This window comes from Rhinatrema bivittatum, chromosome 13 (assembly GCF_901001135.1).
Source record: "Rhinatrema bivittatum chromosome 13, aRhiBiv1.1, whole genome shotgun sequence".
NCBI lineage: Eukaryota > Metazoa > Chordata > Amphibia > Gymnophiona > Rhinatrematidae > Rhinatrema > Rhinatrema bivittatum.
In genome coordinates this window covers 60,936,563-60,963,752 of record NC_042627.1, presented here as the reverse complement: position 1 = coordinate 60,963,752, position 27,190 = coordinate 60,936,563, and the positions used below count along the sequence as shown (strand labels likewise).

The following is a 27,190-nucleotide window of genomic DNA, read 5'->3' as shown; positions in this document are numbered from 1 at the left end:
CAATAAAAGAAGAGAATATAGCTTGTAACTATATCACAAGAGAATAATCCCACAGTGGTAAAACAAGTGCAGTGTGTAGGACAGCTCTAATAACCATCAAAGGTCTGCAGCAGGGATTTGTGATCGGGTTCATGATCAGGGGGGCTCAAGGTTCATGATCAGGGGGTGATTGGGTTCATGATCAGGCTGTGGGCTCAGAGGATGTGGAATAAGTCTGATATTTGGTAGAAGAGAGCTGCATCGGGTTGGGAGTGAACCTAAGCAGGTTCTCTTCCTGGTGCTTATGAGGGACAATTAGCCAGGCTTGTGGTGGCAAGCACTGAGGGGAGGAGGATGTATATGGGTTTCAATGACATTTAGGGGGTTATAGACCAGGATCAGGATGCAGTTTGACACAAACCTTCATAAATAACCTAAGGCAGTGATCTTCACTATTTGTCAAGCAGAAAAACCTTCAATGTGAGAGTCAGGACCATCGCCAGACATGGCGGGTGGCACCCTAAGCACGGATGGGTCCCCCTCCAATGATGTGGTTGGCCTGGGGGGATCCCCTCCAGTTATGGGGCCAGCCCGGATGTAGTCATGCTCAGCAAGACCCATATAACTAAAACAAAGTCTGCTCCCCTACAGCCCATCTGCACCTCCATATACAATCACCCTTCCTTCCAGCCCTTCCCAGTGTCTCTCCCCCCAACACACCCCCGAGCCCCAATGCACACACTTCCCCAACTTCTTTCCAGCTTAATCCCCACCCACCCTCCTTTCTCCACCCTCATCCCTTCCAGGCCGTCTCTCCCTCCCCCCCCCCCCCTCACTTTCAAGAGAGATTTGTTGTTGGCGCTGCCTCTGGAGAATCCTCTCCAGCACCACATGGCTCTCAGTGAGTTTGAGAGACTCCTGCACTGTTCTCAGTCTCACAAGAATAATGCAAAAGTCTGTGCACCTTGTAACTCAGACTCGCTGAGCACCATGGTACAGGAAGAAAACAGGACAGCCGTTCTGGTACCAGCAGCAGCCTCCACTGTGTACTAGGGAAAGAGAGTCAGGGAGCTGCCACTGACTCCCCGGCCTTACGAGGAGGAGGAACGCTGACCTGAGGTAATAGTTGTTCTTGAGCCACCCTTCTGCGACCAAAAGGTATTCTCTGTCACTCCCGGTCTAGCAAGAAGAGGAGACTCAGATTACGAGGCTCTCACAGAGCTGCACTTGTTCTTGGCAAGACATGAGGTTGGATCATAAAATGGAAAAAGAACAGGCTAATTCCCAGGCCCAGGCAGGGAGTCCTGTACGCATTTTTCAACTCTCAGGACAAAGCTTTGCTTTCTGATAGAAAGACACCCACGCCAGGGTGGAAAAAGAATTAGAAAACTTGAGCACCAGCTAAAATGTTCAGGAGCAAAGAAAAAAAGATTTATCTCTATGACGTTTTGGATGTGCTTTTCTGGCTGTGGGTTGTTTTTTTTGAATATTTTTTAGCAGCATTGTTTTGCTTAAAAACTTTGCCCTCCTGCTCCCACTCCAGCTTCTCTCCTCCCTTTTCCCTTCCTGTAGTCTCTGTCTCCCCCTCTCCTTCCATCCCATCAGCCTCTCCAGATTTCTGCGCAGCCTCGAGGACAGAGAGTAGCGCTGGACAGGCTGCAGGGATGGCTTTTGTCAGCCCCAGGCAGGCGACAGTTCCTCTGGACCAGCACCAAGGGCTGAATTTTAGGCAAGATCAGCCGGGATTTTTCTACTCCTGCACATCAAGGGTCTGGCTATCAAAGCCAGGTCTTCTGGACAGCACTGGGGTTTGTTTTTTTTTATAATTTTATTTTTATCAAGTTTCCAAATAAACGCAAGTACATACTTATACCAGAAAGATGAGATACATAACGAAGATATTCTCTTAATACTAATTACCACAAGTATACAAGAAACATATCAAATATCTCCACAGATCTCTTAATAGGAAAATGGGAGACCGAGGGTTTACAGAGCGAGAGGGGAAATAAGAAAAAAAGAAATCTCCAGAAGTATCCCCTGCATTAACTTAACAGACCCCCTCATGAAATACAATTTAGGAGTGTGAATCTAGATATGCTCTTAGCTGAGAAGGCTCAAAGAATAAGTATTTAGAATTCTGAAAATAAAGTAAACATTTACAAGGATATCTTAAAGAAAATCTAGCACTTCCCGATACCACCTCTCCTCTCATTGAAAGAAATGTCTTTCGCCGTTCTAACCTAGTTATGTCAGGGAAAATCTGAACTTTCTGCCCATGAAACACTTGTAATTGATTTTGAAAGAAGAATCTTAAAACAGAGTTCCTTTCTGAAACAAAAGTGAAAGTCACAAGTAATGTTCTCTTGTCTGAAAAGCAGTTTGTTGGGTTAGTTCCAAAATATCTGAAATATTTAAAGAGGTATCGTGAGGTTGACACCCAGATTTTCATCCTTGAAGGAGGGCAAATAATAGATTTTTGTTATAACTGAAAGCACTTCATTAGGAATTTTAAGAATTTGAATGAGGTAATTTCTAAATAAGTCCTTCAGAGGCATCATATCTAAATACGGAAAGTTCAAAACCCTTAGATTCAAAATTCTTGAAGAATTTTCCAAATTTAACAATTTCTTTGAATGAATAATATAGCAAGTGTTGCTTACCTGTAACAGGTGTTCTCACAGGACAGCAGGATGTTAGTCCTCACATATGGGTGACATCACAGGATGGAGCCCAATCACGGAACACTTCTGTCAAAGTTTCCAGAACTTTGACTGGCCCCTATTGGTCATGCCCAGCATGGCACCAACCCTGCAGCCAGCAAGGGTCCCCCCCCCCAGTCTTGTTAAAAAGCTACAGGTAGTGCCGAAAATAAAATAAAACATTACAAACCCAACACCGCGGGGCGGCAGGCGGGTTTCGTGAGGACTAAGATCCTGCTGTCCTGTGAGAACACCTGTTACAGGTAAGCAACACTTGCTTTCTCACAGGACAAGCAGGATGGTAGTCCTCACATATGGGTGAGTACCGAGCTGAGGATGTCCTGATATGCACCAAATGTACCCAACGGTGTGCAACAGGCACAACAACTGGGGTGGAATTTGGTAGAGGTATCCTGAACCCTACCGGGCAGGCGGAAGGGTGTTGGTACGTCACGTTGGAAATAGGTTATGAAGGACAGTCTGGCCGAAGATGGAATCTTGTCTTCCGGCTTTGTCCAAGCAATAGTGGGCTGTAAAAGTATGGAGAGAACTCCAGGTGGCAGCCCTGCAAATATCAGGAAGTGGCACCGATCGTAGGTGTGCTACTGAAGTCGCCATGGCCCTCACAGAGTGTGCTTTAACACCGTCTTGAAAAGGAATGCCTGCTTGCTGGAAACAAGATATGCAGTCCGCCAGCCAGGAGGAGAGAGTCTGCTTACCCACAGGTTGTCCTAATTTGTTGAGATGGAAAGAGACGAATAACTGAGTGCTCTTCCTGTGGGCAAATGTACGGTCTAGATAGAAAGCTAGAGCTCGTTTACAGTCAAGGGTATGCAGAGCCTGTTCCCCTGGATTGGAATGGGGCCTGGGAAAAAAGGTAGGTAGTATGATGGATTGATTAATGTGAAACTCCGAAACTACCTTGGGTGAAAACAGGGTGAGTGCGGAGTACTGCCCAGTCCAGCAGGAGTTTAGTGTAAGGTGGATAGGTAAGTAGGGCCTGTCACTCACTAACCCTGCGAGCTGAAGTGATAGCTAAAAGGAAAATCACTTTCCATGTGAGATATTTTAGGTCACAGGAGTGAAGAGGCTCGAATGGTGGTTTCATGAGCCGACCAAGAACCAGGTTAAGGTCCCAAGAAGGGGCTGGAGGACGTAAAGGTGGCTTGATATGGAGCAAGCCCTTTAAAAATCTTGTTACGAGGGGTTGTACTGATATAGGGACATCCCCGACACCTTTATGGAAGGCGGCTACCGCACTGACATGCATTCTGATGGAAGAGGTTTTTAGACCTGACTCTTACAAATGCCAGAGATAGTCCAAAAACCTTGGGATTGGACAGGAAAAGGGATCAAGGGACTGCAAAGTGCACCATGATGTGTACCCTTTCCATTTATAGGAATAAGATTTTCTTGTGGAAGGCTTTCGTGAAGCAATCAGGACATGAGAAACCGAATCTGAAAGGTTAAGTCAGGGGTGGGCAAGTACGGTCCTCGAGGGCTGCAAACCAGTCGGGTTTTCAGGATACCTCTAATGAATATGCATGAAATAGATTTGCATACAACTGAGGCAGTGTGTATGCCGGTCTCTCTCATGCATATTCATTAAGGATATCCTGAAAACCCGACTGGTTTGCAGCCCTCGAGGACCGGAATTGCCCACCCCTGGGTTAAGTGGTTGAAGGATTAACCTTTCAACATCCATGCCGTCAGGGACAAGGCCTGAAGATTGGGGTGGCGTAGGCATCCGTCGTTTTGGGTGATCAGATGCAGGTCCGTTCCCAAGGGAATGTGCCTGCGGATGGAGAGATCCTGGAGTATGAGAAACCACACTTGGCATGGCCAGTGAGGTACTATCAGGATCATGGTTGCCTTGACCTCACGTAGCTTCACAAGAGTCGTCGAAAGAAGAGGAAGTGGAGGGAATGCATAGAGCAGACCGGTTGCCCACGAGAGGGAGAATGCATCTCTGGGCTGAGAGCGCTCGCTCCGAATGAGGGAGCAGTAATTGTCCACTTTGTGGTTCTGAGGGGACGCAAAGAGGTCTGTCTGGGGGTATTCCCATTGGCAAAAGATTGAGGTCGCTACCGAGGGGTTGAGAGACTACTCTTGTGGCTGGAAGACGCGACTCAGTTTGTCTGCCAAGACATTGTCCACTCCCGGCAAGTAGGTGGCCCTGAGGTACATCGAGTGGGAGAGCGCTTCCGCCCAAATCTATGCAGCTTCCTGACATAGGAGGAATGAGCCTGTGCCTCCCTGCTTGTTGATGTACCACATGGCCACCTGGTTGTCTGAATCAGGATGATGTGATTTGATCGGCGTTCCTGAAAAGCCCTGAGAGCATATTGCATTGCTCGAAGTTCTAGGAAGTTTATTTATGTTTGGCTTCCTGTGGAGACCAAGATCCTTGTGTCTGTAAGATTGTCCATGTGGGCTCCCCACCCGAGGTTGGAAGCGTCGATGGTGAGAATGAGTTGAGGATCTGGCACTTGAAAAGGCAGTCCCTGGAGGAGATTGGTCTGATCTTTCCACCAGGCGAGAGACAGACGGAGTGAGTTGGTGATGTGGACAATGGTCGACAGAGGCTGAACAGCTTGAATCCATTGTGACCTCAGAGTCCAATGCATGAGTCTCATGGCCAGGCGGGCCATTGGAGTAACATGGATGGAGGACGCCATGTGTCCTAGCAGGACGAGGAATTGGCGAGCTGTTGCTGTATGTTGAGACTGCAACTGGTGAGCGAGGGCCACGAGTGTTAGCGCTCGTTGTCGAGGTAGAAAGGCTTTTGCCTGTGAAGTGTCCAAGTCTGCCCCAATGAACGACAAGTTTTGAGATGGGGTTAAATAGGATTCCCCGTAATTGACAAGAAATCCTAGAGAAATTAAAGTGTGTAGAGTGAAATCGAGGGACGACCGAGTGGCTTGCTGGGTTGGAGCCCTGATTAACCAGTCGTCCAGATAGGGGTAGACGTGCACACCTTCTTTCCTGAGGAAAGCTGCTACAACTACGAGACATTTGGTGAAGACTTGTGGTGCAGACGCTAGGCCGAAAGGAAGCACTCGATATTGTTAGTGCTTTGGGCCTACTAAAAACCTGAGGTATTTGCAATGAGTTGGAGTGATCGCAATGTGTGTGTATGCGTCCTGGAGGTCCAGAGAGCAGAGCCAGTCTCCTCTTTGTAGAAGAAGTAGAAGCGAGCCCAAGGTTTTCTTTGATGAGCGGCGGTATATAAAAAATTATAAATAAATAAATAAAATAAATAAGCGAGCCCAAGGTTACCATCTTGAACTTTTCCCGCTGGAGGTACTTGTTGAGAGCACGTAGGTCCAGAATTGGACGAAGCCCCCGGGATTTTTTGGGGATCAAAAAGTACCGGGAATAAAACCCTAGGCCTTGCTGCGAGAGTGGGATGGGTTCTATTGCTCTTAACTGGAGAAGGGAAATCTCCTGCTCCAGAAGGACAGAGTGGTCGGATACTCTCCACGCCTGCAGAGGTGGTGAGTCCAGTGGAAGAGTAAGAAAGTTTAGGTGGTAACCATGAGCAATGATTGCTAGCACCCATTGGTCGGTTGTGATTGATTGCCACATGTTGTGAAAGTGGCAAAATCGACCTCCTACTGGTATGCTTGGCAGAGGAATCAGACTGCTGCTCTCCAAGTGAAAGTCAAAAACCGGAAGCAGGCCCCGGCTGGGGAGCTGCTTGTGGCTTTTGCTTTCGGGCCTGGCGAGGCTGAGGCTTTTGATAAGGTCTCGTAGTTCGGGACCTTGCTGGTGGAGGATAGTACTTCCTTGGATGGAAGAATGAGTTCTTAGAGTCCTTCCTGAAGGGTTGTCTTAAGGGGAAGTCGGAAGGTATCGATGAGAGCTGTTTAAGGGTCTCATGATGGTCCTTTAATTCAGCCACTATTTCCTGGATCTGCTCACCGAACAGATTGTCTCCTACACATGGTAGATCAGAAAGTCTGTCTTGTACTTCTGGGCGAAGGTCAGAAGATTTGAGCCAGGCCCATCATCTTGCCGAAATAGCGGCTGCAGACACTCTAGTAGAGGTGTCGAAGATATCAAAGCTGTTCTTATCTCATGCTTTCCTGCTTTAAACCCCTTGTTGACAAGGATTTGAAGCTGGTTTTGGAATTGTTCAGGCAGGGTTTCAGAGAAGTCCTGTATCTGTTTGAAGATGACCCTATTGTATTGGGTCATATACAGCTGGTAAGCAGCAATTCTAGAGATGAGCATGGCCCCTTGGAACACTCGTCGACCAATATTGTCTAGGAACTTGTGTTCCTTAACAGGAGGGGTAGATGAGTGAGGCTTCATCCTTTTTGCTTTCTTTTGAGCCGATTCTACCACAACTGAGTGGTGGTCGAGCTGAGATTTTTGAAAGCCAGGGGCTGACTGCACTAAATAGGTAGTGTCAGCTTTTCTATGGACTGAGGCAATGGATCCAGGGTTTTCCCAGTTCTTTTTGAGGAAGTCAAGAAGAACTTGATGAATAGGAATGGAAGTGATCACTTTAGGGGCATCCAGGAACTGGAGCAACTCCATCATCTGGTGCCTATCATCTTGCTCTGTCTGAAGCTGAAAAGGGACCAACTCAGACATTTCCTTCACAAAATTAATGAAAGAAAGGTCCTCTGGAGGAGAACGCTTTCTACTTTCAGTAGGAGAGGGAGGTGAAGGTAAGTCATCGGTGTCTGAAGAAGTATCATCACCCCAGGTGTCATAAAGATCAGAAGACTGACCTGTAGGACGAGAAGGGGGTTGGATACCCGAAGGCCCCGGCTGAGGCTCCGAGAAAATCGAAGGAATCGCCGGGGGCACCGAGGATGGCCTGGAGGGCGTCGGTGCCGGCATTGAAGGCATCGATGACGCCCACGTACATATCGCCCCCGATGAATGAATCGGTGGCGAGGGACGAATTGACATCGATGGCTGAGGCAAAACTCCTGAAGGAGGGATGAGGAACGGTGTTTCTCCTCCCAATGAGGCTGTCAACGGGGAGCGCACCGGAGCCATCGGAGACCTGGGAATCACCGGTGGAAGGGAATTTATGAGCGCCTCCATCTGGGATAGCAGTGGAGCCAGCGCTGCTGGAATCGGGTCGATGACCGGTTCCACAATCGGTGCCGAAGGGACCTGGAATCATTGCAGCGCCTTGTCGATGGCCTCCTAGACCAGCCGGTCCAGTTCTTCTCAGAGACCTGGAGCAAGCAGCCCCGGCTCCGGAACAGAAGAGGGAGGCAGAGGCATAGCTGGAGGGACCACCTTTACAGGCGGAATCGCTGCTCCCAAACCCCGATCAGGAGAGGGTGGCCTCGATGACCTGGTCGCAGGAATGGTCGATGCCTTTCCTGGACAGGGCTTCTTCGACGGTGGCTCGGTCGATGATTTCGCTCCCTCGACTGTCCGAGTCTTATGATGCCGATGGCGATGTTTCTCCCTACGATCCTTTCGATCCTGAGGGGGAGTAACGGGCGACGAAGGCCGTAAAGACGACGATGGCGGACGGTCACTGGATGGTGGTCGATGCTGATGCGACGTCGATGGTGCCAGTTCCGATGACGTCGATGCAATGGACGGCGTCGGGGTGTGAGCACAGAAGAGGAGTCCCATCTTCTCCATCCTTGCCTTGCGACCTTTGGGTGTCACGAGGGCACATTTAGTGCAAGTCAGGACATCATGCTCCCAGCCTAAACACATTACACAGATGCCATGAGGGTCTGTGACAGACATGGTGCGAGTACAGTCCGGGCACCAGCGAAACCCTGACGCCATGGCCATAGAAAAAATAGAGCCGTGGGATGGACGACTGCCAGTAGGCTGCAAGGGCCAAACTCGACGATAATTGACGAAAAACTGTCAAAAAACTTACCGGAGTACCGCGGCTAGAGAGAAATTAGAGGGACCCCTGTGGGGCAATTTAACATTAGTTAATTCCGTGAGGAAAATTCCTGTCAGGAATCTCCACAGAGCTCCTAAACCGCGAGGCTACTGCAGCGCAGAAAAAAGGAAGACTGGGGGGGGGGGGGGTGACCCCTGCTGGCTGTAGGGTTGGTGCCATGCTGGGCATGCCCAGTGGGGGCCAGTCAAAGTTCTGGAAACTTTGACAAAGGTGTTCCGTGATTGAGCTCCATCCTGTGATGTCACCCATATGTGAGGACTACCATCCTGCTTGTCATGTGAGAAGAGGTTGAATCAAGTTACTCTGAACTGATTCTATAGTCGTCACTCTTGTATCCAAAACTTTTATTTTGGTATCAAAATTTGTAATTTGGGATTCGATAACCAGCATCTTAGTATTGGTCTCCTTCAAAATTTGAGTTAAAGAAAGGACGGCTTTCTCTAACGAAGACAAAGCATTCCATATGGAATCTAGTGTTATTACTGATGGCTTAGTTAAGGAAGGTTGCAGGGTTAGGCATACCATGGGTTCCCGTTATCCTAATTCTGTGGGGTTCCCGCTACTCATTCCGGCTTCAGGTACATGTAGAACTTCCATGGGGCCTGTGGAATCCCACAACTGGGGGTTCACCGAAGGTGGCATCATACTGGCGTCTCTTCTCGGGGCCTCAGAATTTTCCTCGTGGATTAGTTCCACGAATCCATCAAGTTTGAATCAGAAGTCTTGAATGGTGGCATGGGTACCGTCAGCGCACCGGGACTCAAAGATGTCTCTTCTGCCAACAGGACCGGCATTCGCTCCATGCCGGTATCCGATACGGCTCCTCCCTCGAGTGCCTGCAGAAGGGGGGATGTGAAGAACAATTCTATCCATGTTTGTTGTTGGTTGGGTCTGTGAAGATGCCAATATTTCCCTGAGTTTGACTTTTCTTTTAGTATGTGGCATGATAATTTCTAAGAAAAAGTCTTGAGGCGTTCACGGAGAGAGCGTCCAAGCATGCACTTCAGTCAGCAGCCATCTGGATCTCTGCACAGCATTTTTACCATAGAAACGCAGCACTAGAAACTTGTCTTCTGATGTTATTGTAAGAGTGTACCTCTGCATTGCCAATAGCACTCATCACATGTAAATTCCATGTAGATGCGACTATTAGCTATTACCCCCGATGCAGAAAATCGCCGGGCACCCAATGCACTCTTTTTAACACAGCAAATTTAATTCCAGCCCTAGAGCTAGTGTTCTCAACCCGCGAGTAAAGGACTCATGATAAATTAAAAATTACTTTCCTCTGTGGCTCCTCCTACTTAGTATTGTTGCAACACTATTGTTGGGGTTTTCGAAATATAGGTATAATATGGCTTAATGTAAAAAGAAATTTCTGGTCACACACTGTATATGCATACTCTCTTTGCATAATCTACATGCACAACATGCATGTACAATAGCAAGCAGCGAAACTGGCCTGAAGCGGGATGAAACGGACGTCCACCCGTTACAATTCTGGGTGCCCGATGCATATGAGCGCTAGGGACACACAATTTTTCCCTAGTGCGTCCTTTTTAACGCAACACTTCATTTTAATATTGCATCAGGCACCCAGGGGATGCGGCTGTGTATGCCTTAGGAAAATGGGTGCTGAATATGAGCGCCCTTTTTAAGGTGCGTCTTATTGCATAGGCCCCAGAGTGTGTTAGAGGTCTCAACCAGACCCTGCCCCTAATGTGATGTTAGAGTGAGAGAAGTGTTCAGGGAGGAGTAACTCTCTATTTGGAGGAGTCAAGAGAGTCAATAAAAGCTTCTGCATCCTTTGATGCAAGGGAGGGAGTGACCTAAGGGTCTTCAGGAGGGTACCATTGGGCTGATGTCTCTCCTCAGGGAAGACCTGGGGAAAGGAGCTTCTGCCAGCAGTGGATTTCTGGAGAGGAGTAACAGTTTGGCGCAGGGAAGGGGGCCAAAGAGGAAGGTGGACAGGCTTCACTGGGTGGAGAAGAGTGAGGTAAGAATACCTCTGCTGTCTCAAAAGACAGCTGAGAAAGTCATAACCTGAGAAGAGTGGCTTGCAGTGGCGGGATTCTGAAGGGAAAGCTGAGAGGGCTCCATGCAAGGAGTTTTCTACTCATCTAAGAGAAAGGGGGAGCTGCTAAACCAAACAGTTACGGGAGGGTTCCCAGGGAGGAAAGTGTCCCTACACCCGTGAGCCCATTGTTTGGAACATTTGGTGAAAAGAGCCAGGTTCTTTTTGCGCGCTGTTTCTGGATTCTGTTACCTGCTCATTTCCACCAGGACTTTCTTTTTTGAACGACTCTGAGGGCCTCTGGTTTTTTGTTTTTTTTTAAGTGACTGGATGGAGAGCCCCAGAGTAAGGAAAACCCTAAAGGCCTTGAAAAGACCTTTTTCCCCATTGCAGAAGACCCAGGAAGTCATGGGATCTTGCCTGGTCCATGAGCCTCCCTGTGCACTCCGTGTCAGACTGGGACAGCCGGGGAGGGAGGGGGGGCTACATGTATGTCTCTAATTATTGCTTATAAATATAATTTTCCTCTGCACCGGTTTACGAGACAGCAAGACAAGCATTTCTTATCCAGGAGAGGGCCAGTAGAGGTTGTGTGTCAAGGAGCATGCTTAGCATCTTCTGTCTCTGCCTACAAGCAGGAAGGAACATTAACCAGAGTCTGATTTATTATGGACGTCCTCCATGAACCTGTATTACCAGGCAAGGAATGTCACGTGTCAGGAGGCTGGGCACAACACGCCCAGTTCTTACCTCTTGGGTGTCTGATGTTCAAATCCTGGGTCCATCTTGAGAAAATACAGTTTTCCCAAATCTAAGTGAAACTTTAGGGTAATGTGGGTAGGTGCCCACTAAAGACCTAACCAATCAATTTATTAGAGGCCTAGGCTGTTTATAGCAGATATGAAAGCATAATTTCACTTTAATTGTAAGTGTACTGAATTCCAACTAGTCTAAGAGATCTGCTTATGTTCGTAACCGCCGGCCAGCAACCCCTCTTAAAATTCAATTTTAAGGATTGCCTGGTAGCACTTAGGTGCTTAGTAATAACTGGTGAGGTGCTGGGAGGCTCCTTCTTCAACTATTTTCTGTTTCAGTGAATGGAGCAGAACCCTTTTATATAAGGGAATGCCAGGACAGCCCTTTGTAATAGTTTATAAAGGGCCGTCAAACTGCACGTTATTGCTCAAAGCACTTCAAGAGAAAATACCCTTTCATGATTTTGACAACAGTATATTCTGGTAAGAAGGTACTTTTTTTTTTTTTATCTTCAGATAATGGACTTGCATATTTTTTTATGATAGAAAATTCTCGTGTCCTTTTCAAGTGCAATTTTGATATACTGTGGCATAGCAAAGAACTTAAGAATGCACCGCATCACTGAATGTTTATTGTATCAAATTTTCTTGCGACTTTTGGTGTACTGTTGCTGCATGCAAGTGGCATAATTACAAAGATGCTTGTTTTGAAAATCCCTAGCTCCTTCTCCACCTATCATTAAACCTAAGGAGTGCAGAAACTGTGAGACCGCAGCCTCGATATGCTGGGAATCTGGAAACCTGAATCCCGTTGATTCATACACAGCTGAATTATGTAAAGTGTCTACAGAAGATAACGAAAGTGATATTACAGAGTAAGTAAGCTTGGAAACCACTAAGAAGCTGGGTCAATGACTCCATAACAACACTCAGCATCTTTTAAACTTTTTATGAAAAAAAAAAACCAAAAAACAGAACTATAAATCAGGATATTACATGGATGGAATAGTTTGGTATTTGAAAGAGCACAGAAGGCTTTTGATTTTTCAGAATTCCTAGGAAATGCTTTCAGGATGTAGACATCCATACATAAAAAACTGTTTTCACAATTTGTTTTTATGAATTGTAAATACATTTCTCTCTTTGCTTAATTGTCTTGCAGGTGGAAGCTTTAAAGTAGCAGTCCAAATTAGCAAGGAAAAAAATGGGAATGTTTTAATTATGGGCTGGGCAAAACATCATGGAGAAAATAACTTCTTCTCCACAGCGTGTACACTACTGGGCAGTTTATCATAGGTGCCTTGCCTTTTAATCTTCCAGGAATCTGTAACAAACTGTGATCGCTCCCACTAAAATCAGTGGTATGTTTTGCAAATACTTGCAGGCTGCTGCTGGCACTTAGAAAAGTCCAGCAATGGAACAAGTTTTCTTGTGGCTTAAATGAGCAGAATTTGACAGATTCTAATGTCAGCATGCTTTTTTTATTGTAATCACACTGCCATGCTATTTTTAAATCTTTGTGACCCCTCTCCATGTATCAGTGTAGTGGCTGCATGGGGTTCTGATAAGAATTAGCTTAGCAGCTCAGGGCTGACGAGTTAGGGACATGGGTACTAATGGATAGAAGGTGTATGTGGGGGGGGGGGGGGGGGAGGATGTCACATGGGGGTCTTCAGGTAGTGGAGGACCTTGGCAGCTTGGGGGAGGGGATGCTAGGTAGGTGCAAAGCTCCTGTTAAACTTGTGCCAGATTGAAATTCCCCTGGCTTGAATTTGACCTCAACTTGTTCACAGTTCTCTAAGTTGCCTCACTTAACATGTGTAGTGTTCGGAGTGGCTGAGAAGCAGAAGCTTTCAGAATCTCTAAATTGTACAACAGGTAGAGCCCATTGATTTCAATTTTCCTCTAAAACTGCTACTATAAATTTCCTGCTGCTGTAAAGTGTTTTCCTTTTTTTTTTTTTTTTTTGTGCTTTTAGTTTCACCTGCTTTAGGGTTACTGATCATATTCCTCAGATCCCTTTCTGCTGCCACTATAACTGGTAATCAGGAGGCTGCAAGGACCATTTCAGGATTCCTTATGGAAGCTAAAACATCAGCTAAATGTTTTGAAAATAACCATTCTGCTATGATCTCTACAGATCTGTCGTTGGGATCCCTACCTGTGAATCACTCATTCAGCTGGATCCAGGGGAAAAATATCATATCTATGTAAGAGCAGTTAATGTAGGCGGAGCCAGTGAGAGAAGTCAACCTTTCACTATTCAAACCACAGGTACTGTTTTGACATCAAAATGAAAGAGAAGTATTTATTGAACACTGCGAAAAATTTCCTACAGGTAGAAGACTGTTTTTCTCATTCCTTTAGTCACTTTGAGAGATCAAAAGAAACTCTCAAATAAAGATAATCCCACAGGGCACTTTTGAACAGATCACTCGTTAGATGAAAAAAAAAAAAAGAAGAAAAAAAGGCCATTTCCCATGTATTTAGCTCTGTGCTTGTCATTTTACTTTGTGCATAAGACTCTTGTCAGTATTTCCCATGCAAGGTAGCAAAGGAACATAACTCGGCTTCCCTCTACGGTACTCTACACTCTTACCTATGTGCAGAGGTGCAGCACACGCAGGCCCTCTCTCTCGAGCAGTGCTCAGCCTTAACAGCAGCACCCCATGGGGGCGGCCCTCTTTAAAGGTGCAGGAGTGGGCCAGTGGTTACTGCAGAACTGCCACGGGCCTGCCCCTGTGTCTTTAAGGTGGCAAGATCTGAAGTGATGCGGCTGCTCATGCACTTCCTGCAGTCCAGGGGCACCCACAAGCTAGACCAGGCCCTCGGAAAATGAAGGCTGCATGAGTCTGAAAATATATTGTCCTCTGTACTTTTGTAATGAAAAAGTTGACCTTGAAACAGCAGGAATCATTTTAGCATCAGAACCCGGCTCTCTCACCTTCTAGTGCTTGCTTCGATGTTAGAGTATATAGTCTATTCTCAACCTGAATGTCATGCTTGTAACCTTGGCAGGATTTTCACTGCACTTCAGTTACCTGAAAAATGAGCAACAAATCCTCAGAAATGTTACACAATAAGATGCAAATTTTTCAGCTGCTTTCCAGTCTTCTACAGTGGTGTTGATTATACAGGCAAACCACTTGGCATGAAACAACTACTTTTCTCCCCAATAGTTGTACCTCTGTGTCATTATCCTTTCATGCGAAAATGAAAAAAATGTGATTGTCGCTCCTAGAATCTCAGATCAGGAGTCCATCATGTGGGTCAAGTTTATTGAAGGAAAAGGTCAGGTTTAAATTTAAGGGCAGGGGATGCAAAACCCTGGCAGCACACTTGCTAAAACTGCCACTCCGCTGGTCAGGGCTACTGTTTCTCAGGGAATTTTAAGCTGGCAAGGCTTGAAACGGAACGGACTTCCTTCTGCTGCCAGTAGCTGGTTTCTCTATTCATGAGCTGTTGTACCAAGGTAGCTACTGGCAGCAGAAGTGACTCAGCATTGCTGGCCCTTCAGAATCCTTGCTAAAAAAAAAAAAAAAAATCCCAAAAAACAGAAGCCTTAATTATAATATTGGTTGTTCCTGGCTGCTTTGAGAACCACCACCACACATTAAAAAAAAAAAACCCAGGTCATTTTTTTACCACAGAGAAGTATATTTGCTAAAACATTTCTGAAATCCGCACCAAAAAATAAATAGCTGGTTCGATCTTATTGGCCGATCTAGCAAATTTGCAAAGATGCATTATCAATATGTAAGAATATAAATAGGATGTGAATAGGCCCTTTGATGTTACTAGCTCAGTAGCCTGTTCCCGCCTTCCTTGACCTTTGCAGAGATCATCCCTCTGATCTCGGCAGAAAAGAGCAGCCGTCACTGATGCACCAGAATAGCTGCCAGAGGGGGTATCACGGATATCTGCAAATGGCATCTTCCACCGAATACAGGAATTAAGGAAGAAAAATGCTCTCTGCGTTACATGCTAGAATGTAAAACTCCATGCTGTACCACAAACATCATCCCAAAAGTGGCACATTGAATTTTTCAGAATTTAATCATAACTGAACTGGTTACCAGCAGTCAAGGTGGCAACAGAGGGCAGGCAACCGGGGTGAAATGATTACTACTTTTGAATTAGTAAAAAGGTTGGCACTGCTCTGGCTATTGAATAAGTCAGACATAAAAGAGCGTACCCCTGCCATGCAGCACTACATGCTGACCCTTTGCTGCACCCTCAGTTGCTTGCAGTGCAATAGTTGCTACAGCATATAGGGTGTGTTCCATTATATTTGCTGTGAAACAGCCTATAGGGAAATTGGCTTTATAAGATCACAGTATCTACCCCCAACAGCTTTTGAACCGCTCCTACAATTCAATTCAATTCAATTCAAATAAGCGCCATGGATAGCAGAGCACCCAGTGACCTCCTGGCTCATTCTTTTCATGTTTCCCAACACTTAGAATCCCTTCTTCTCTTTACTGCCTATAAAGAAATAGGGTATTCATTTGAAATCCCAGGGATAACAGAGTACATTATCATGGATTCAATTATTTTTAAAGGTTCTCTATCATTGGTTGGCATCAAACATTTTTAAAGCTGTCTTGTTATTGGTTAGCTCCTGTGGTCTCCAGCTGACACTATTTCTTTCCTATCTTCCTATGCCAAACTCCCCTCTAATATTTAATAGTGTACTTTTTACTCAGAAATTCACATTCAAAATGCTGTAACCATGTGTACAATTCTGTACCAAAGAAGCAAACCAGGCATCATGAAATGTTCACACATCAATTGTTAATTATAGTGATTTCAATTGGGATAAGTGAAGAAAAGGCATCTGCTTATCTTACAATAATTTATACAAAATACCTGCATTAGCAGATCATTTTGAATGTAATCTGCTTTGAAACGTCAAGAAACGCAGAACATAAATAAAAAAATATATTATTAGTATTAATCTCCACCTTCAGCACCTTTTAGTAGTGACTAAAGTGTTGCACCTTTAAAGGGCCCATTTCATACTGTTTGCATAACCACCGATCATGATCTTAGCTGAGGAAAAGCCAGAGCAGGCCAATGTGTTTGGCAGACTCAGGCTTTTCTGGTCATTAAAGTCCCAATAAATAGCCACATCAAAGGGTCTGAATCAAGCCTGAGGCAACTATGTCACACAGTTTGCAAGACGGCATTTAAGCTGTGCGGAAAATGGCCGGACCGGCCTGTTCAACCGGTTCCGATTATCTGAGGCTAAAATATGCGGCAGCGTGAAAACCATTCCACTGTGGTGATCAGAACACTGCAGCTAATGGAGAAGATGCTTTTACTTCGTTCTACCATTGCCGTGGGCAAGTTAATCGTAAAGGCGATCCATAAATTATTAAATGAAATGCACGATGTAGAGAGGATGCCAGCCTATGTAGCGTTTACTCTAGGATGGCCAATGTGTGCAAGAAAATAATGCAGCTCTACAGCAAATTATATGCATTTAAGTTTATGTATGTTTATATTTGGAATCCACATCCTAGGAAGCAGAATCTTTTCTTTTCTTTTTTACCTCTTGTTTTTTTGGTCTTATAGTTTTCTCCTCCTTCTTTGGGCTTCCAGCTCAATTGACTTGGCTGCTAATAGGGCTATGGCACCATGCTCCTTCACTCGGAGCCGCCTGGGGGTTTCATCTCTAATGTTAAGCCCCTCCCACATAACCCAAACATTGCTGCGAGCGTCCCCTGGCTCAGAGCAGGGTTTCCTCCAGCACCCGATGCAGGCGCGTCCTTGGACCCACCAATAGGTTTTGCTGTTGTGCTGTGGCTGAGACTCTCTCCCCCATGTATGCGGGGCTTCTGCAGCGGGCCTAGCCTCTCTCAGCTGAAGGCTTGGAATCTAACTCGTTGAATGTTAATTCTTTAAAAAAAAATTTAAATATACTCTTGCAAATGAGTAACACCCTATTCATCTTCCTGACGTTCCTAATTATACTGTTCAATAATATGATCCAGTTCAACTGAAATCCTAGATTCCTAAGAACAAAGTATTGTGTTCCGCTGTAGGTACTTTCTTTCACCTTAATGAAGAGACTGCGCATCCTTTATTATCCATTTTAGAAGACGGCTTCACAATTGCATGCCGGGAGGAAGAAAGTCTGCTCGATTTATCTTACCATTATAATAGCTTTACAAGGTGTGTTTGACATTTCCATTTGATATGCTGCATTTTTACCTGCATTGCAAGAGCATGTTTATATTCAAACACAAATTGATTTATTCCTTTTGCAGCGCACATCGAAACTCCAGGTCTATGTCACTGTTTAAATACAAGCGGCCCTTGTGGCCTGCGAAGAATTTCCACACCTAGGCATCGGTGCATAGCACTGACTGTTTACCAAGTTGTACTATGAATGAATGCAAATCTTTTGAAATTTAAGCAGCTCCTGCACAATTCCCATGAACCCTTGGAGCAGCAATTCTAGTGGGGGGGGGGGGGGGGGGTAGGAGGAGGGTGTCACAAACTACTCTATAAGCAGTCCCCACTGACTGGGATTGTCACTCAGTCTTGTTCCACGGATGTTAATTAATGCTGGCCGCTCCCAGGCTTTCTGGGAAATTTTTTTAGAGGAGCTGTTCAAACGAATTAAACAGCAAGACCTGTTATTAAAAAGAAAAAAAAAGTGCTAAACTGTCATGGAGAGTCTGCTAATCAAATATCTGTTTCCTCCAACAGGTGCATTGCTGTTATGGGAAACCTAATTCCCGTTAAAGGAAAACATTACTGGGAGGTGGACGTCGATGAGAACACGGATTACAGAATCGGAGTGGCATTTGAAGATACGAACCGAAATGGGGTCTTTGGGACAAACACCACATCCTGGTGCATGAGACACATCGTCACGCCATCGAGGTAACACAAAAAATGGCCTCTTATTTCCTCCAAAAACTCCATTAAAGCAGCTTTCTAAGCAAAAGAATGTCAGATAATTCTTTCAGATCTTCCTGTTTGGTCTCATGTTTTGTGTTCACTTCTTAGGGAGAGTGACTAAAAGCGGTTTCTCCTTCTTCACTCAGGGATCTTATTTGCCAAGCTACGTTAGCACTATCGCAGGCATTAGTGCATGCTAAGTTGGCAGAGCACACTAAAACCACTAGCGCAGCACATTAACATGGCCTAAACACTGCTTCCTGTGCTAATAGGCAAATGAGCTCATTAGCATGCTAAATCCGGACAATAGGCTCATTGGCCTGTTAAACACAGCCTGTATGGGCCACATTAATGCTTGTTATGGATGAACATTAACTACAACTCAATCTGGATTTTATTATAATAATTTCTGATTGCAATCCGCCTTGAGACTCATTTAGGAAAAGGCAGAATAGCAAGTGTCTCTAAGTAAAATAAAACAGCAATTGCTTGGGAGTGTGTCAAATGATCAAATTTGTGCTTGGAAGGGTCTAGGTTTCAAGATGTCCATGCTCAACTCAAGCTTTTTTTTTTTGTTTTTTTTAATTCCCAGGCACAAATATGAGTTTCTTCATTGTGGGACTACGCCAGATATCCGGGTTACGATACCACCAAGGAAAATTGGAATTCTACTGGACTATGACAACTGGAAACTGTCATTTTTTAACATGGATCTCCCCCAGCATCTTTTTACGTTCAGCTGCCATTTCCAGCACTTTGTGCATCCTTGCTTTGCTTTAGAAAAGCCTGGGGTTCTCAGGATACACAATGGCATTGCAATACCCAAGTCTCTTTATTTTTAATAAAGGTTTGCCTTGCAGAACGTACACCTTTTTATGGAACAGATTCCGAAAACTGATTTGAGAAAGCAGAGGTGCTGCAGGCTGCCATGCAGAGAACCGGAATATGATTCCTGGGTCGAGTCTTCAGCAGCCCAGGCTGGCTGGGACTGGGGATTCTGTGGAAGCAGAGTTCTCGGTCCCTGGCAGGTGGCGGTGGGGAAGAAAGAGAGTCTCAGTTACTGCACAATAGCAGCATTTGGTGGCCAGGTTTAGGGCACACGATTGCAAGTTTCCAAAGAGCCCTGGTTTCCTGGCCCCCAGCTGATGCCGCAATGACTGGGGCTAGGTGAGTTGGGAGGAGATGGAAAACAGAGGAAAACATCCCCAAGCGTTTGCAAACCAAGGCTGAGGGCAGCAGATGCCAGCCCTGGTTCCAATGAGCGAGCCGGAAACCCAAAATATCCTCAACTCGTGCGTTTGTGTTTTCAATATAATTTTAAATAAATGAAATTAAATAACATTACATGATAGAAGGAAGATCATTTGTGCACACCAAATGTGCTTCATACCAGAAAGATCAAGTTCTGTGAGCACGTTTGGTGTGTGGTTCTGTTTTACAGAGGAATTCAAGTGCTCCAAGACTGCTAAGTGGGGGGTTTTTCCTAGTTATATATATTGAAAAATCCTTCATTGCTTTCAACTGGTCTTTAAATTTCAGTATGTTTCTTTTTTTTTTTATACCTTACCTATTGCTTAAGGGGTAGATTTTCAGACGAGCGCGAATAGCCTACTTTTGTTTGCGCTCCAGGCGCAAACAAAAGTACGCTGGATTTTAGTAGATACGCGCGTAGTCGCGCGTATCGGCTAAAATCCTGGATTGGCGCGCGCAAGGCTATCGATTTCGTATAGCCTGCGCGCGCCGAGCCGCACAGCCTACCCCCGTTCCCTCCTAGGCCGCTCCGAAATCGGAGCGGCCTAGAAGGGAACTTTCCTTTGCCCTCCCCTCACCTTCCCCTCCCTTCCCCTACCTAACCCACCCGCCCGGCCCTGTCTAAACCCCCATCCTACCTTTGTCGGGGGATTTACGCCTCCCGGAGGGAGGTGTAAATCCCCGCGCGCGAGCGGGACTCCTGCGCGCCGGGCCGCGACCTGGGGGCGGGTACGGAGGGCGCGGCCACGCCCCCGGACCGCCCCGGGCCGTAGCCACGCCCCCGTACCCGCCCCCAAAACGCTGCCGACACGCCCCTGCAACGCCGCGCGCTCCGGCCCCGCCCCGACACGCCTCCCGACACGCCCACTCCGAAAACCCCGGGACTTACGCGAGTCCCGGGGTTCTGCGCGCGCCGGGAGGCCTATGTAAAATAGGCTTCCCGGCGCGCAGGGCCCTGCTCGCGTAAATCCGCCCGGTTTTGGGCGGATTTACGCGAGCAGGGCTCTGAAAATCCGCCCCTAAGTGAAGTTTGCTTATAGCTTTGAAAATTTCTTACTTTTTAAAAATATTTCCTGCTCTACCTTTGATTAAGAGCTTTGGGGTAGTATTTTGACAAGTTAGTCTGAGTCAATTAAAATCTCTCTTACCCACTCCAGAGCTTGCTTTTCTTATCCAACTATGGTTCTCCATGTTATAATTGGCAGTCCACAGGTCGTCCCCATGGGCCACCACTCTTATCTCCAGCCCTGGGCCTAAGAAACTGCCAGCCGACGCCACCAAGTCACGCTCCCGAGAATGCAGTGAGAAGCCACCAACATGCGGCAGTCACCACCACTATAGCACTCTCTCCGCGCTAGATTCTTTAGGCATGCGTCACTCAGCCATTTAAATGGACTGCAGCAGGAAAGCTCATGGCCCCTGAGAAATAAGTCATGAGTCTGGGCCTAAAAAAGGCCCTTGCTTGCCTTCAAGCGAGGGACGCTCGGAACCGCTTCCAGTGCTGTTCTGACAGTGGCAGTGCTTACTAGTTACCCGGCTAGAATTTAGCTATTACATTATCTGTCTAATATGGACCTCATTATGTGTAGCTTCACATTATGGAGGTGTAAACAATCATCAATAGCAGCAATATCACAGTACAATTCAACAAAATTAAATGTGCCCCAAGACCTCTCTCTACACAGTTTTAACTCTAAGAATAAATAACTCCATAGCAAAAACTCTGGATTGCAGCAGCACACATTAAGGCCAGACTGAGGTGAATGCCATAATAGATTTCCAAAATCAGTTCAACAGCTTTGGATTCCTGGTTTAGCATCAAAGGCCCGACAGAAAAGCCAGGACTTTTATTTGCTCCCTGAGGTGGGGTAGTCATTTGTTTGTCAGAGCTGATCTGGGAGGGCGTTCCCTAGGGCAGGAGCGCCTCCCATGCAGGATCTGTTGTGCATATCTGTTCTTCTGATTCCCCTTGTTGATGGAGTTGCTATGGAGACTTCATGTGTGGATCTTCGTGGTCTGGAGGGCATATATGAGGAGAGTCTTTTGCTCAGGTAGATAGGTCCCACCTCCTCTTAGAGAGCCTTGTGAGTCAGTGCCAGAGGTTTGAATTTCATTCTGTATAGTACTGGCAGTCAGTGAAGCACTGGTGTGATGGGGTTGTGCAGTTTGTTGTGCAGTTTGTTTAATGCATTGGAGTTGTCCAAACATTTGGTTACCGTAGCCATGAACCACGATGATGACTTGATGAGCGGGCGCAGTCTTTGCAAGTTAGGTGGTTGAAAATGGGCAGCTCTTTACTGTCTGTTGGATTTGTGGTAGCACGGTGAGCTCAAGAGTCTCTCTGAGGCTTTTCGCTTGAGTTTTTAAGCAGTTCCTAGGTTTTGAATGGGATTTGTTTGTGCTTGCGCTGTGCGGGATTCAGCTGGAGCTTGTGTTTTTTGTCCATTTTTTTTTAAACTGGAAGACATGTGCTTAATTATAGCTGGGTCCACTGATTGTATGAGCTGAACATCGTCTGCACAGATGTAGGCCTTTATGTCAAAGGATCAAAGCAGTTGTGCCAATGGTTTGAGGTATGTGTTGATGAAAGTATGGAGCCTCGAGGGACACCTCTGCAAGTCATGACAATATGATAGTGTGATCTACGGTATCAAACCCAGGAACACTAGAACTGATGCCTGACTTCTATTTCAATATTTCAGGAGGTCATCCGATAGGATGAAAAGGACTCTCTCTGTTCCATGGCTTTTTCTGAATTTGGATCGATAAGGGCCCAGCCAGTTTTTTTCTGTTAGCCATCAGTTTAGCTGAGCCCTTACTGGCTGGCCACCCCCCTAGACCACCATGGCCTTTTTTCAGTTGGGGGGAGGGACTTGGGGGTCCGCTAGATCCCAGTGATATGTTTGCATTTGGACCGAAAATAGGCAGTTAAGTTGTTGCGGGGGGGGGGGGGGGGGGGGGCAGCAGGCAGGGGTCAACGTCGACCTCTGGGGCTTTTTTTGTACATTTGGGGAGGAAGGATTTTTGGGCTTTGGGCCCTTTAAGTGATGGTGGTCCCGGCCGAGGCAGGCCGCCATTGAATGCTTTGGACAAGTTTCACAGCGCAATTTTTTTTTTTTTTAATCATTTTTTCCAAAAAAAATCACGCTACGCGAATGATGTAATATTTTGTTAGGGAAAGGCAAAACTATTGTGGGGGGAACCCTCCTGTGATAATTTGCATCGCCCTTAATAAAATATCTAAGAAAATAATCGACCCACAATATACAGCAAAATGTCAGCACCAGAAACAGGATAAATTCAGGTTTCTCCGATTCCCAACCTAGGCCATAACTTTGCTCTTTCCACTTTAGTGACTTTTCATTAAAAGGCCACCTGAAATAAATATCTTACATTTAGAAAGCATGAGCACATGAATAAATGACATCTTCATTGAAAATCTAATAAGGACCATTATTACTTTTCTCCAAACTTCAGGCACAAACAGCCTTCACAATATTGGGAAAGCTTTTACAGTGAATCTTGCAGAAAGATAACAAGAAATGGCACTAGTTGCATCACTTAGGAATGATGCAGAGACAAAATATTATACATGGCTGCTTACAATTGTCATTTTATTATCCAATTTTTTGTCTTTGAGGCTACAGCTTCAAATCTACAAAAAGGAAGCAAAGGAAAAGTCCTCCAAAATTCTCAGAACCTTGTATGAAATATTTTGATCAGACACATATTGCTAAATGTACAAATACTACTGTTCTATCCCCAGCAGTGGGTACATGTTTGTATCTGTCTATATTGTAGTTTAACTGTGTTTAGTGCAGTCCTCCCTTCTGAGGATTCTTAATACTGAAGCACTGTTTGTAACCTACGATATAAATCTGTGAGCCTTTGCCTTTAAGAGGCCCCCTCCCCCCTCTCTCACCATCGGGAGAGCTTGAATCCCACTCAATCTAACTTAAGTTTTCCAGGGTGCCTTATAGGTTCAAAGGATTGCCCTTCATGCTCCCCCTCTGTTATATGGTTCTCAGGCTCACTGCCATTGGACCCTGTCCCCTGCCTCTAGCTTGTGGAGACGTTTCCTTTAGCAGCTCTCAACGAGAGTTCAGCTGCTCCACGCTTGCTTCTGAGTAGCAGCGCTCTGTGTTACCCTCTGAAATGGATTGGGTTTCACCTTCCCTTTATCGCCTTCTAAGGATTAAATCAGCCTCAGCTTCCTCTCATCTTCCCACCCTTGCAACACAAGAAACTCCATTCTCCTACCTTATTCTCCAGTTACCAAAGATTCTTGCCTGGGGCTTGCGTCTGAAATGCAACAATCGTGAGTAGAATTTACTTGTACAATAAATAATTTCAGACTTATAGAATCTTTGTTATGAGGACTTATTGGGGGGAAAGTTTAGCTGCCTGGATAATAAAACACGGATGTTTTATCTGAGCCAGAACAACTACAGACAAAATCAAATGCCTATGCATGCTTTAGAAATTACTTAAAAAAATAAACACCTTGTATCAATTAGAACATTTCCTCTTATATTAAATTCATTTTGATACATCTGCTTGAAATGTCATTATTATAAACTGTATTTGTTGGTAGATTAAGTAGGTTCCTGAATCCATCTTGAAGACAGGCCTGTTCTTCTACCATTTATTTTTGGAGGATAGTATCCATAGAGCACTTGACTCGTGGCTCTACTTTCTTAGTCCTCCAAACAAAACTTCTTAAAAAAAAACCAAACAAACCTGTTAGTGAGTGGAAATAAAAACAACCAAGTAAACAAAAATTTAAGTTTGCTTACCATAAACGGTATTCTTCATAGACAGTAGGATGAACTAATCATGACACATGGGTGATGTCATCTAATGGCACCCAATGGATCCTTCTCTCTAAGCTCAAGAGAGTCCTACTGAGTATGTGCAGGAATTCTCGCATGAGCATTGCCTTGTGAGGTCCCGGAGTCTATAACAGAGTTGAGTCTAAATATGCAGTCAATTCTCCAGGGAGGCGGGTGGCTATTTAGCATGCTAATTCCTCTTGCTGTCTAAGGAGAACATTTAAGGTAAATAAACTTGCTTTCTCTATTGACAAGCAGGGCTGAATAACCCATGACACATGGGGAGTTTCAAGCTGAGGACTGTAGCGGAACTTTTACTGAATAAGCAACCCAGGCCTACCATGGACTACTGGGTATACAGGGTATACAAAACTACTTGCCCAAATTTACTTCACTTTTTGATAAATTGTCCAGACAGTAATGGGACATGAAGGTGTGCACTGATGACCAAGTTGCAGCTTTGCAGATGTCTTCAATAGATACAGCTCTCAGATGAGTACTGATGTGTGCATTGTTCTCACTTGATGAGCCTTGAGAGAGTCTGTGATCTGGATGCCTGCTCTGATATAACAATACACAATACGGTCTGCCAGCCAACTGGACAATGTTTGTTTGGCTACCACTCTGCCCTGTCATTTAGGATTGTAAGAGGCAAACGGCTGCAAGGCCTAATGATACTGCTCAGTTATTTTCCTGTGGTAAGCCAATGCTCTTTTGCAGTCTAAGGAATGAAGGGCTTTTCTGTCTTCATGTGCATATGGTCTTGGAAAGAAAGTAGGCAAGATGTTGGATTGATTAATATTAATATAACATGCGCGTGTTGCTGCGCGCATGTTATAAAATACGTTTCCCGCTCACACATGCACGCCAGGTTTTAACATCCGCGGGCGCATGTGCAGGTGAGTCGTGACTCGTGTGCGGGGGGGGGGGGGGAGGGGCAGGGGGATTTTAAAAGAACAATGTATGGGCAACACGAGTAGGCCTACCTCAGTTCCCTCCCAGTCCGCCAATTAAGGAGCGGACTGGGAGGGAACTTTCCTATCCTTCTACCCAACCTTCCTCCCTTTTTCCCTCTCCCTCCCGACTCCTAAACCTACTCTAACTGCTCTACATTTTTTTGTTTTAATACTTACTTGCTCTAAGGAGCAGACGTAAGTTGTGCGCACTGCTGTCCCGGACTTCGCTCACCCCTTTCACCAAGTCTGTCACTTCTGTGCATATTGGGAGATACGCACATGGCTGGGCTGTTTTTAAATCGTGCCCGGCGCGCATATCCCCCGGATTTTACACGTGTCGGACTTCGAAACCTTGGGCATTATTTTTCTGGATGATGTGATTGTGGCTAGGAATAATACGTTCAAGGTGAGAAACTTGAGAGAAGCTGATTCCAGAGGTTCAAATGGATCCTTCATTAGCTGTGCCAGAACCACATTCAGGTCCCAAGGAAGAGGAGATTTGACAACTGGCCACTGAGGAGCGATGATTTGCCCCCCGTAATCACTGCTTGCCCTGCACCCCCAATTATCCCTTGTGCCAGTTCATTGGAGTAATGTAGGGTAAAACATTCTATAAACCCTTTTTCTGTTAACTCTGTATTAACCTCCTGTTTTGTTTTTTAATTTTTAATTTATTCATTTTCAAAATATTACAAAGCATTTATATTCTTTGTACAGTGATACACAGAAATATAAATTTAAGATAATTAAACAGAGGAATTCCAATCCTCTATTTTAGTCCACAAAAAAATATCCGGAGGTGGAGTGGAAATTATAGGAAGCCATAATATCAACATCCAGAGAAAAAAAAAAAAAAAGAAACTGGTCATAGCCTGATATTTCTTTACCCCTTAATACAGGTTAAGTAATAGGACTAACCATGGGTGATAAAGTACTTATCACCCATGGGAATTAAGCCACATCTTAAGATGTTCAGGTATAAGGAAGACATAAGTACAATCACACACCGAGGGGCGGAGTCAAGATGGCCGCCTGATAGCAACCTCCTGTTCTAATATGGCATCATCTTATCACCATTTTTCTGATTAGAATAATTAGGCTGTAATGAACAAACTATAGTTACTTACAGGGTCATGATCCAGCCAAGAAACAGGGCTAATTTTAACCTCCAAATGCCAACAAGAAGGTTTTTACTCCTCAAAATTAAATTAATAAAGGTGTAAACTTTATGGGGTTACAGAACAGAATGAGTAATCGTTTTCATGTGGAAGGACATATCTCCATAAGTCACAAATACTGCTTCCCTTGATCAAATTCTCAAATTGCTGAGATTGTTTTAAAGTTTAAGGAAAATTTCCTGTCCTTTCCTGGATTCCTGACCATGTTAAAGTCTCCTCTATTAAGAGCTTCCCTTCTACAAAGGGGGATATTGTTAAGAGAAATGTGGGTGTATACAGACGCCAGCGTTATGCTGAGGCCAAACATTTTACCTTTGATAATTACATATCTTCCATTTTTGTCTTAATTCTTTAGCCCCTCAAAATGTCAAATTTTTTAACAAGAAAATTGTAACTCCCCTTGCTTTTCGGTAAAGAAGAAATAGGACACATTTTCTTAGATTTCAAATTACATTCTTTTGATATCGTGCATTGTTTTCCCCTTTAAATAAAAAAAACAAACAAAAAACCCAAAACACTTTTGGTTTCCACTTCTCAGTTTCCCTGTATAATTTGATTCTTTTCCTTCGGGCATTTAAACCGTTTAGATTATGGAAAGGAATCTAAACTGCTGGTTACTACTCATAATGGGGCTGATGCATTAAGACCCTTGCTAAAATCTAACTCCAAATTTAGCGCGGGATTTATTTTATGCACGCACTAAAATGAG

At 45.1% G+C, this 27,190-nt stretch overlaps 1 protein-coding gene, 1 long non-coding RNA gene and 1 other non-coding gene across 5 annotated transcripts in view; 1 reads left to right on the top strand and 2 right to left on the bottom strand.

Annotated features, from left to right (window-relative positions):
- FSD2 (fibronectin type III and SPRY domain containing 2) overlaps positions 1 to 19,608 on the top strand; it is a 59,816-nt gene extending 40,208 nt beyond the window's left edge. For both annotated transcript variants that reach the window (XM_029574521.1, XM_029574522.1), the window contains exons 9-13: positions 12,074 to 12,227; positions 13,493 to 13,626; positions 17,400 to 17,529; positions 18,070 to 18,246; positions 18,857 to 19,608. In XM_029574521.1, coding sequence (XP_029430381.1) covers positions 12,074 to 12,227; positions 13,493 to 13,626; positions 17,400 to 17,529; positions 18,070 to 18,246; positions 18,857 to 19,106 — 845 coding nt within the window. In that variant the 3' untranslated portion in view covers positions 19,107 to 19,608. The remainder of the gene's footprint in view (positions 1 to 12,073; positions 12,228 to 13,492; positions 13,627 to 17,399; positions 17,530 to 18,069; positions 18,247 to 18,856) is intronic.
- The window catches only part of LOC115074760, a 52,070-nt gene that overhangs the window by 23,060 nt on the left and 1,820 nt on the right, over positions 1 to 27,190 (bottom strand). For both annotated transcript variants that reach the window (XR_003852334.1, XR_003852335.1), the window contains exons 2-3: positions 24,312 to 24,472; positions 23,776 to 23,817 (exon numbers count right to left, since the gene is read on the bottom strand). This is a non-coding gene — a long non-coding RNA (uncharacterized LOC115074760). The remainder of the gene's footprint in view (positions 1 to 23,775; positions 23,818 to 24,311; positions 24,473 to 27,190) is intronic.
- Positions 24,098 to 24,224, bottom strand: LOC115075541. Its single transcript, XR_003852557.1, has one exon.